Below are 12492 nucleotides of genomic sequence, written 5' to 3' on the forward strand. Positions count from 1 at the left end.
ACCTGCCTTTGGCTCAGGGTGTGATCCCAGGGTCCTGGGATCGAGTCCCTCATCGGGGACTCAGGGCGTGATCCCAGGGTCCTGGGATCGAGTCCCTCATCGGGTGCCCTGGGAGGAGCCCGCTTCTCCCTCTGCCTATGTCTCTGCCTTTCTCTCTCTCAGTCTGTGTCTCTCATGAATAAATAAATAAATATTTTTAAAAAAGAAACATGCTTTTCAGTATGCTCCAGAAGCAATATGTCAACCGCAAGTAACTTGTTAAAATCTAATAGTATTATAGGTTTTCATTGTGCTTATTTTTATGATTAAGTGGTATTTATGGAGAGCAGCTTTCTATTGACATGTCCTCTTAAAAGAAAAAAATGAATCAAGATGGAAAAATGTTACTGATGGTATAGAGATATAGTGAAAAAGTAGTGATAATGGTTAAAATTTGGGAACCACTGTTCCTCCATGAGATCACACAGCTAGTTTGTGGCAAAAATGCTAAGATTTCCCATCTTTTTGGCTCTACTTTTCTGTCGGTGTTGCTGTTGCCTTTGCAAAACCTGTGGTAGCCAATCAATCCTAGGAGATAGTTCTGAATCTTTTCTGAATATTAAAACATTAATTGAAAAAATCCCATTTTCCCTAATTATTCTTTAATTTTTTTATATCTTTAGATGGCATTCTAGGAGAAAATGAATAGAGCTAGAAACTACTTTTTAGTTAATTCTCCAAAGTGTATTGGACTTACTGAAAGAATGCAAAGAGGAAAAGTATGGATTTCAAGCACACAAAAGAACAATAAGGAAAATGTCACCCATTTTTATATAACGATGGGCACTAAATTAGTAATACTAACAGGGGGGATGCTTTTCCAAAAAGACCATTTTGAAGAAATTCAGAGTTAAATAATGCAAGTTTTTATCCTTAAAAAAAATAGTCTTATTTATTTATTTATTTATTTATTTATTTATTTATTTATTTATTTTATTTGACAGAGAGAGCCACACAAGAAAGCACAAACAGGGGGAGCAGCAAAAGGGAGGGAGAAGCAGACTCCCCAGTTAACAACTGAGCAGGGAGCCTGACCTGGGTCTGGATCCCAGGACCCTGGGATCATGACCTGAGCTGAATGCAGACACTTATCAAAATGAGCCACTCAGGTGCCCCTACAAGTCTTTATCCATATTTTTTGTTGTCATTGTTCAAAAGAAGTTAACAAACAGAGAGCTAATTGAATATTTCTGCTATCACAATAAATTATTTATCAAAAATTCTTCATTGAGGTTCCCAATTTATTCTTCTGTTTTTTTCTTTCTAATCTGTCCATTGGAAGACCCTAGTTCACAACTTTTGTTTTTAGCAAGTGAATTTTGATGCAAGAATTGGTCCTTGACAAAGCAAAGCAAAACAAAAAAGCCTGCACTCTCCACTTGCCCTTCTGGCACCTTCTCCCCTCCCAGGTAAACAGAATGCTCAGACTGCTGCACCCTCTCTGATTCAGCTGACCCTGGCTCTCCATTAGAAAGGGCCTCCAATCTGTCCCCTTACCTTCTGTTTTCACCCCACTCCCACCTCTTTGGAAAATATCCCCACCCCTTGCTACCACAGAGAAAAGAATAGATTCACTAATTCACAATGATACTGACCGAAATCACTTAATATGTCCTTGCTTCTAGAAAAATCTTACCTTATGTGAAAAGAATGTGACTATATAGACCAAGATGACTTTAATGGTGGTGGTGAGGAGATATTTTTTGACAAGGTCACGACACTAGCTGGCCTCCTGCTAGCCTTGTTAACTTTGCTTCTTTGGGGAAATTTCTGATTCTTTGTTCTTCCAATTTATTTACTCTGATTTAAAGATGCTCCTGGAAGAAGCCAAAATGTTATCCTGCAGGGCAATAATGTAGAGAAAATATTAAAAGTCAATTTTGTCTTGTAAGATGTCAAACTGGAGCATGATTTTGACACAAGATGCCTTTGACCACTCCTTTCTTGCCTATATGGGCTCATCACCATTCACTTAGTTCAAAGAGCCCGATTTCCGATGAGTAGTTAGAGTCTCAAATTGAAATGAAATAAACATAAATCAACATATGGGAAACAGGTACTGTAACTTTAATTTTAGTGTGTATTGTAACTTTATAGCCTTCAAGACATTTTTTTTTATTGTTATAACACATAAAAAACAAGTTCAAATAGGGTCCAGGGGCATGGTATCGAATTGAACATATTTGGAGGTAATCTAACACTTGAACTCATTATAAAAACCCTTGACCCAAGCTCCCTGTCGAACACCAGGATTTTACCCCACTGTGTTCATACCCTACTCCTCCTGAGATGATGGTTCACACCATAGTGTTCCAGAAAGCAGTGGGTTTGGACTTCCAACCAGCTGTGTGACCTTGGACCTTGGATAAAACCATCATTACTCTTTGTAGATCTTCCCGTTGTCACTTGTATCTTGGGCAGGTTGACCTCAACCAACTCACCCACGTCACTGTCTTGGATAAGATCTCTTTTTTGTTCTCTTTGTATTATTTACTTAATTTGCAAGAAAGTTTTTTGCTTGTTTTTATAATAATGCTTCTCCTACTTAAAAAGTACCACATTTATTTTTAGATAATGTAAAAATGGAAATAAGAAAAAGACAGAAGACAAATAAAATTCATGCATAATTCTACCAACTAGTAAAATGTTTCAGCCAACCATAACTTGATTGTTCATTTCATATGTGAGGACATTCTGTCCAGGTTCTTACCCATGGGCATGCAAACACAGCAGTTGACCTCCATATGTCTCTTTTGTTTGACTTCTATGCTGAAATAACTTTTGATTATTGACGTTTTAATGAACATCCATGTATACAAATATGAGTGTGTAATGCTCACTAGCTTCTCAGGATGAATTCTTAGAATTGGGAGTCTCCTAATCAAGAGGTATATTCAAAAAAAGATGTTTTTTTTTTAAAGAAAAATGCGTTCTTATTGAGAGCATTAAAATAAAACCATATAGTATAAAAATTAGTTTTTCAACTTCCATTTTAGAGGTAACTGCTGACATTGGTGTGATATACATCCTTTCAGTCAACTAATTTATTTGTCCATTAATTTAATAAAATGTATGTAGAAAAAAAATGTATAGAGTAGTCACATTGTGCCGTACTCCGTGCTTGTCACTGGAGGTATAGCAATGATCAAAGCAGACATAGTACATTCATGGATCTTAAGATTTTAGGAAGAGAGATCTTAAATTATTCATGGCTATGAATACAGTTACAAACTGTAACAGGTGCATGAAATATGTAATAAATGGTTTGGTGGGAGACTACCACAGGACTGCTCATTTACATTAATAGAGGAGAGTAGGTTTCAGGAAAAGTTCCTCTGAAGAAGTAACAGGTAAGTTAAAATCTGAAGAGTAAATTAATCAACTAAGATTGCATTTGTGGGGTGGTTCCCCATTGAGAGACAAGAGAGGAGTGTTCCACGTTTACAAACTGCCATGTGTGAAATCCTTAAAAGTGAAGTTGAATTTGGTGACTGAGAGTCATTTGGCATGTTTGAGGCAGGCAAGTGGGGCCAGAGTAGAGAGGTAGGCACAAAGAGGAAGATGGGTCTTGGAGGGTCCTGGAGGCCATGTTGGTATGTTGATAGCCATTCTAAGACCAATGGGAAGCTAGCGGAGGATTTCTCCACTAATCTAGTATGTATGTCCAGTTTAGCTGGTCCTATATCAGATATGGTCTGTTGGTAGTCAGCACCATTCCCACTGTTCCTCTGTTTTACTGGGGCCCGGATGATGGTAAAGCTCATTCCTCAGCTGGCTTCTATTGAGGTATGGTAGAAGGCACTGGTGGGAAGTGAGAAACAGCAGGAAGGCTGACTCCCTAAGTGGCAGCACCAGAGGTTTCAGCAACCACAGTGGAAGCGCATTATGAGCTGCACCGGCATCATTAGCTATGCTCCCATGACTCTGGGGGAGAAGAGGGGAGAGGCGCAGGCCACATCCTGGTCTCTGGTTTGCATTCTATTCTTCCTTTTGCTCTTTCAGAGCTTCTAGTGCATTTTAATGCAACCATTTGCCTTAAATCCCTCTCTGCTTTAAACATTTAAAATGGTTTCTGATTTCCTTTCTAGACATTGATTTACTAAGTGCTTTTGATTCAAACACTTCGGGTTCTTACTGACTGCGATTATTGCATGCATCCCATAGAAGTTTGCAAATCCTCTTATGAATCAGTCTGCTTTCATTCTGGTTAACCCATGGCTACTTGGCTACAATTTTATTGGCAATCTTGGTAGAACTGTCAACAGGAGTCATGATTGAAGCATTAAAAACAAACACACACACACACACACACACACGATAACAATAATCTTCACGTGAAGAATTTTCTGGAACAATTATTCCTGTGAAGATTGTACATCCTTCAATTTTCTGGAGTAATTTTGTACATGCCATCGAGTTATCCCTCTGATGACGCTTAAGGTTACCAAATCCTGTGTCCATCCCTGAAAATATTGTTTCTTACATATTGGTTAGTTTTCTTATCATCAAGTGGTATGAAGATTAATTGTTTTTGAAATCCTTCATTCATTCCCACTTATTTGTGAGGAGTCTCTCAATTTAGTTACATGGGAACTGGCCTTTTGTGCCCCATACCTTTAGATGCATTTAATGGTGCTCTGATCAAGTAGAGTTTCGAGTAGGGCCAATTTCATGGCCTATCCCTAGAATTTTAACCTGGACACAGAGTGACAAGAAAGACTGAATATAATGGTAGTTGATTCATCTTGGTGATAACAGCCTAAGAGGTGGCTCACTGACTCGTTCTGGATTATGACCTAGGCCTGATTCCCCAGCTTTCTCTCTCCCTGGTAATTTGCTTCTCTGCTTGAGTTAAACAGATTCTTTCAGCTTAAAGAAACTTGTAGGTGGAGCAGGATTTTATTTTATTTGTAATTATAGTAAGAAACACCTCATATAAAATATATTCTTAACCCTTTTAACGGTACAATTCAGCAGTGGTAAGTGCATTCACACTGTCATATAAAGAATCTCTGAACCTCTTTTTATCTTGCAGAACTGAAACTCTGTATCAATTAAACAACTCCCCATTCCTTCCTGTCCCCAGCCACTGGCAATCGCCATTCTGCTTTCTATCTCTATAAATTTGACAATTCTAGGTGCTTCAATTGAGTGGAATGATACAGGATCTGTCTTTTATGGCTAGCTATTTTACTTAGCATGATATCCTCAAGATTTATCCACATTATAAGCATATATCAGAATCTCCTTTTTAAAGACTGAATAATATTCCATTGTATCTATATACCACATATTGTTTATTTGTCCATCGATAGACACTGGGTTGTCTCCACTCTGGCTGTTGCGAACATGAGTGTACAAATATTTCTTTGAGACCCTGCTTTGAACTCCTTTTGGGTATCTGACCAGAAGTGGGATTGCTGGATCATAGGCAGTTCTAGTTTTAATCGTTTGAGGACTCTCCATACTGTTTTTCATAGTGCCCACACCAATTCACATTCCTACCAGCAGTGCACGAGGGTTCTAATTTCTCCACCCTCTCACCAGCCTTTGTTATTTTCTAATTTTTTTTTTTTGGTAGTAGCCATCCTGCATCCTTTTTCTAAATATATGTTGCACCAAGGACAGTCTCTTATAATCAGAAATGGGTTCTGGGAAATGTAATAGACAATTTAATCTCAGCCTAAATCTCTTGGGTAGGAGCTGGCTGGTTCTCCAAACTTCTTTCTTCTTCTTCTTCTTCTTCTTCTTCTTCTTCTTCTTCTTCTTCTTCTTCTTCTTCTTCTTCTTCTTCCTTCTTCTTCTTTCTTCTTCTTCCTTCTTCTTCTTCTTCTTTTTTTTTTCTCTCCAAACTTCTTAACAGCACTTGCTTCTACATTTGCTTTCTCTCATGATGAGTCTGCTAACCATTTTAGAAAGGGCTTAATTCATTCCATGTTAATAATTTCAAAATGTAGGTTTGGGGTAAATCATTTTTTTTTCTGAAAGGGTAAGGAGGAAACTCAAGCCACCTGCTACGAATTTGCAAACAAGATTACTAAGGCTCTTCTCTCATTAAGGAAGCATTTAGGACTGTTCAAAAAAAGCACTGGTATTGCTGGTTCTGACTTGAGATAACCTGAATAGAAAAAGCTTGGAACGCAGTGCTTGGCACTCACCTTTCAAACTCTTTACAGCCAACACTCTGACGCCTAAATGTCTCCCGGGTACATTTGCATCTCTGACAGTGTTACTCTCTGTGGGCACATTTCTTTGATTTGGAACATTCCTTTTTGGATTTTCGTTAGCTGAGCCTAAATCAGGAGGTCTGAGGCCCTTGGCTGAGAGTAGGCCAAGGAGCCAGACACCCTTGGAATCTCAGCCAGCCAGTTCCCAGCTGGTTCACTCTGAGCGAGGTCCTTAAACTCTCCAAGCTCCAGTTTCCTCATCTGTGAAACAGGAGAAATGCTGCCTACTTCAGGCCCACGGTGATGGCCAACTGAGGTCATGGATGTGCACATTCCCAGCAAGACCTTGACAGAACAGGCAGTTAAAAGACGGATAACTAATTTATTCTGTACAGAAATAAGATTGGTTGGTGGACATTATCTGAAAATAAAAATATGAATATAACTGCTCTTTGAATATGCTTTAACTGTCCTTAATTTTTTTGAGAGCTCTCAACTAGTATACTGAATAGCTCATGTTTTCAAAGGACTGAGCTTTATTTTTCAAAGATGCATATTTATTAAGAAATATCTCATTACTTTTTCTGGAAAACGTCCCTGTCTACTTCTCTATAATCTAGAGTAGATTTGTTACATCCTAAAGTTTTTCTGTTAGCATAGTGTTTGTGCTTGTGGGTCTGTAGACACACATATGTATATGTATATATGTATATGTATATGCATGTGTCCTTAATCACAACTAGGAAAATTATAAAATGATTTGCATGTGCAGAACTTTTACCAAATATTTCCAAAAATGTGTTTTGATTTTTGACATTCACAGAAACCCAGTGCAGTAGCAGCAGAAGCAAATATTATTATCCTGGTTTCATAGATGAGATTTTGAGAGCTATGTGATTTGCCTGAGACCTCAGAGCCAGTGGAGCAGTGGAGCCAGAACTCAAACCCAGGTCTTGGGGTTTCCAAATCCAATACTGTCTCCACAGTATCTCACCAGTCCCCATAGGGGCACGTGGTGGAGGACTGCTGGCGAAACGAATGGAAAAAACAGTAGAAATGTAAGGCTTGAAAGCCTTTTTGGAATTTGGAGGGACTAAGTATTAGCAAACAACTGAAATGTCGTGCTCAAAGTCTAACAAGAATTTAGTGGCATTAAGAGGTTTCAAACTGCTTCAAAATTTATAGGTATATTCTTTAAAAGAAAGAAAAATGCACAGCATGTTCCAAATCTCCACTTTCCTTACATCCCCATTACTAGATTCTTCTCCCTCTTTATAGACCACATTTATAGCTTAGATTTCCTGAATGTTTTTTCTTGTATATACTTTCTATTTAAAAAAAATCAACATTTATACTGTATATATTTAATTCCTATACTACTGACATTTATTTAGAAAGAATGTGAGGAGATTCTCTTTGCATCTGGCAGTGTGGCTACGAATGAGTTAATGAATGGAGAAATTAGTTTGGACCTATTTCTACATGTCATACTTATTTATTCTTCAAGCCTTGTTAGAACCTCTATACTCAGCCAAAATGGAATTCCCATATTCTAAAACAATTGACATCATATTTAAGGAGCAAAAAAAAAATTCATAATTACTTCCTAACCAGAGAATTTACCATATGGAAATACCCCTCCTCACATTTCAACCCTGTATATACATATATGAACACACAGAAACAATTTTGTGCATCAAAATTAAAATTCCATTGCTTACATTAGTGAATATCAGAAAGCTTAAGTTTTCAACAAAATTGAAATACTTGAAGAAATTATAGTATACCAAACCTGATGGAATATGGGGCAACTGATAAATTATTAATTTGAAGAATTGGTAACAATAAGCCTTTATTTTTGGTCACAGTAAAGAAAAAAAACACAACAATATGTCTACACTCTGCTTATAACTGTAAAAACTGATATTCGGCATGTGGACAAAGACATAGAAGGAATATAGAAAAGTTAAAGGGTTTTTGTTTTGCTTTGTTCTATGAATCAGTTAACAGCATTTGTGGAATTAAAAACAAAATTTAAAATCAGAACAACCTTTAGGATGTACTGCGTAAAATTGAGTAGAAAAACGGTAGGTTGCTCCATGTCCTAACTCAAATGGATGCTGTGGACATGGAGTAAGACACAGGACCCTGTGGTGTTGCATATGGGCCCTGACTTTGCACCACACGGAGAAAGTTCAGAAGAATGAGTCAGAGCTATCCCAACTCCCTGTGGGTCAGGGTCTATCCTTATGTCATCTCAAAAACAATGTACACACATGTTTTACATTCCATGTATCTACCAGGGCATCAGAGCCCCAGACATCATATCTTTAAATCATTGGATCCCTAAGAGGAACTAAAATTGCACAAGAAGAAAATATCACACAGTGAGAAAAATAACCATTTTTGTAAGTCTTTATTTTTTAGTTGCTCCTCCCATAGTAATGCACTGAAAGGCATAACAGTTTATATTGTACAAAGCATTTGAAGAAAGTACCTCAACTTGCCGATTATTTCAAAATGAGATTACAAACAAACAAACAAAAAAGGAAAAAAAAAGAACAAATCTGGTTCTTCAATAAAGGGCAAAATAACTGAATACAGTCTGTTATTTACCTCTCTTTTAACATAAGGTCTGGAACACTTCATTTTACAAATAGGATTAACATGAACATAACATCGCACAAGCTTGCAGACGACCAGCATAAAATATGGGGTACAGTTTTTAATCAGAAGAATCATGCTTTCAATGAAAGAAATTATAATCGTTTATACAATTGAATCGATTTCAGTATTACAAAAACTAAGTTGCATCTATTCGTATTTAGCTCATTAAGAAGGAAAACAAAACAACAACAAAAAAGGAATGTTAAGAAAAGCCAAACACCATGTGGCACTCCCATACACAGGTCGAGTCACCTTGGTCCTTGCAATTCAGAAAGGGGTGTGCCTCAGACGTCGGAAAGTAGTGGCTGACTGGAACAGTGCTATTGTAATCAACAAACAATAGTTTGCCAACAAATAAATACATGATACACGCAACACACACAAAAAAATTAAACATTAAAAAACAGTGACATGATTGTCTAAAATTAAGATGTTATTACAAGGATTTGGCAAACATTTTATTAGTGTAGTGGTACAGCGGTACTGGTGATGAACAGGTTACTTCACTGACTTAACCTCTTTGAGCGCTGGAACATCCATAGTTTACAATATACACATACCCTTTTTCCCTAGGTTTAAACAATGTACTTAAGAAGGCAAAAGTTAATGGGGAACAAGTACTCCCTGTTATCAGTTTCTATAATAATCAATCGAGTGTGCATTTCATCCAACTACTTCCATTTTCAAAGGGTTAAATTACATAAAACTTTAACAAAGAGAAAAAAATTAAATCTCTAATTAAAAGCAACTGTTCCCAATCATGTGTCAGGTGATCCTGGACAAAAAAAGAATTCAGTTTCTATGGAGTGTTCGTTCGTGTCAATGCCGCCCTCCCCACAGCCCTCGCGCCCCCCACAGCCCAGGGCAGGGCCAACCCAGGGGCGCCTCCTGCCCGGCAAGTTGCTCATTCTCACCGAATCGCACGTGAAGTCGCATTGACCTTCCAGAAGTCAGCAGCTGCCTTTGCTGTGCAAAACAAAATATCGAGAATAAATAGTTTCTTTTTTTTTCTTTCTTTCTTTTCCTTTCTTTTTCTTTTTTTCTTTTTTTCTTTTTTTTCTTTTTTTTTTTTTTAAGCATTCAGTTTAAGGTCACCAGACTTTCCATGGGTGACCCTTCAGGTTTCTAAGGCATTCTGCTCAGCAGTCTTTTAAATAGTCCTAGATGAAAGAGCCATGCTACTACTGGACTTGGTCCCACTCTGGTCGACCTTGGTAATGTCATACGTGGCTTATGGACTGGATGGCACTGGATTCCGCTGCAGCCCTTGCCATACTGTGCCACACGTTGGAAGAACTGTGGGACGTAGAATGGAGGGATTCCTTGTCGGACAGTGACAACATCATAGCATATGCCTGGGGTAAAAAGGAGAGACTCAGTAAGTGGCGCTGGAAAACATCACTTTTCATTTGAAGGCTACTGTGCTGTTGGTGAATGTTAGGGAGGAGAAGGGACTCGGAGTAGGAGCGTCCCTCACGGATGTGTTTGCAAAAGCGTGGGGCACTTTTTGGTCGTTGTAATGATGTGATGCTACTGCTGGCCTTCAGTGTCTAGGGCCTACAAAGGTACATATTTTACAGGGGGGAAAAATGAACTGTCCTACCAAAAATGCCAACAGGGCCTCCACTGAGAAACACGAGTCATCCCGTGCCCAAGCATGAATACGCTCTTCCATCCACTGTTCACGCACTTGTTCAACTCTCCAAAAACATTATCACGTGCTTACGACTGAAACTGGAAATATGGAGAGGATATAGACCTGCCTTGATGGCACTGGGTGGCACTGGGTCTAGTAGGGGCCACAGTCCCACTGACTCGTGCACTTCATATCAGAGCACCGAAGGTGACACCCCTTGCCCAGTCACTCGACTCGATAGTGGAGGGGGCTGAGGTACAACTACTGATTTGGTGCCCAGCTTGTAATCCAATGTCCTTTCTCTGGTTTCCCTCCGCATTTGAAATATTCAAGGCTGACACCCAAAGACCCTGAAAGCTAAGGTAGAGCAAGTCAGCCCTACCAAAAAATAAAACAAAACACAAGACCCAACAATGTTCTAACCAACTTGTACTCCAGTGTCTGCCAAACAGAAGGGGCATGGTGGTGCTCTGTGAAGAAGTGCTCTTTCTTCCCTATTATCATGTCAATTCAAAATGATTGTTCAGAGAATCCCTCCTTTGCTGCCAAGTAAAATATTCAAATAAAATGTTTGGTCTTGACTTGTGAGTGAACTTTTCACTGTTGATTTGCTATTGTTGGTCTCATCCATTGCTAAACTTGCTTGTCAAAATGCTGCTGAAGTGGAATCATTAAAGTCCTGCCAAAGACATTCCACTGTCTGTAAACAAAGACAAAATGCCTCTGTTGTTAAGCAGAATTTCATCTCTGAGAGTCATGCTGAGACATGTGGCCAATCTGTGGTTCCTTCCGTAATCATGGCATTCAGTTAGAAAATCTGCCCTTGTGGGCTGATTCTGATTTGCTGGGTCATTGCTCTAAATGTACACATTTGACTTTTATGTATGCAATTTGCCTTCTGGACCTCTACGAAATCTCAACAGACATATAACAAATATTTCTTAAGCATCTACTCTACGCCAGGCCCTGTGCTAGGTCCTAGGGAATCAATGATAGACAACACACAGTCCTTGTTCTCTGAGGAGTTTCAAATAGGAGTGAAGTGAGCATTGAACTTTATTTTTATTATGTACCCACTTGCAGAGATCACGATAAAGAATGTTCTGAAAGGGTTTTAACAGAATCCATTCCAGTATTTAGAAAAACGAAAAAGAATACACAGAAAATTTCGGACTCCTGCCTTCAAACCTGTGACCTTCAACTAGTGACTTTGGGCAAGTTGCTTAGCCTTTCAAGGGCACTTTCCTTATATCAAATGGTGATCATAACAACGAAAACTTGCCTCCAAGGGCTATGAGGGATTACAGGCACTAACATAGGTTTCCAGACATAAATAGTACCTATTAGCATGAAATTAATTTTTAGGATAGGGTTTTTCAAAGAGGATTCTATGCAGAATGCAGCCGCTGTTGTATCATTCAACTATCTTGGATTCAATATAAAAATCACAGAGGAAATATGTGAGTGTTTTGAGTGAATCATCTGTCCCTATGCAGATTCTAGAAAATGGTAAATACAGAATGCTTGCTTTTTGGTAATCAGAATAAACATTTGCATCCACCAAGATCAGTGCCCTGCACATGGGACTGGCAGTTAAGAACAATTGAATGAATGAATGAAAAGTCTCATGAAATAAAGTCAGTTTGCCAAAAGGCCTGACCATTTGTTAAACTGATATATATAACGTGATCAAGTAACATGAAAAATATGAGTTAGGAGTGCAAAACGCTAGTATTTCTGCTGATGGGACTTGCTGTCACAAGGCCGGTACTGAAATATATCACGTCTATTATCTCTAGGTTCTCTGACCCTTCTGCTTTCAATCACTGCTGACAGTTTCAGGAATTTTTAGGTAGTGTGTCTTATAAGCATTTTGGTGGAATATTTCAAAAAATTTAAAAAAAAATAGCAAAGAAAGCCTGGATCCCCAAGGATCTCTCAGATCAATTAGGAAGAAAGAATGGAATACCAAGGATTCAAAAA

General features: G+C 38.4%; 1 protein-coding gene across 8 annotated transcripts in view; it reads right to left on the reverse strand.

Moving 5' to 3' along the window:
• Positions 1-8617: 8617 nt before the first annotated feature.
• MECOM (MDS1 and EVI1 complex locus) overlaps positions 8618-12492 on the reverse strand; it is a 553342-nt gene continuing 549467 nt past the window's right edge. For all 8 annotated transcript variants that reach the window (XM_055308355.1, XM_055308354.1, XM_055308353.1 and 5 more), the window contains one exon: positions 8618-10228. In XM_055308355.1, coding sequence (XP_055164330.1) covers positions 10094-10228 — 135 coding nt within the window. In that variant the 3' untranslated portion in view covers positions 8618-10093. The remainder of the gene's footprint in view (positions 10229-12492) is intronic.

This window comes from Nyctereutes procyonoides, unplaced genomic scaffold (genome assembly GCF_905146905.1).
Source record: "Nyctereutes procyonoides isolate TBG_1078 unplaced genomic scaffold, NYPRO_anot_genome, whole genome shotgun sequence".
NCBI classification, from domain to species: Eukaryota; Metazoa; Chordata; class Mammalia; order Carnivora; family Canidae; genus Nyctereutes; species Nyctereutes procyonoides.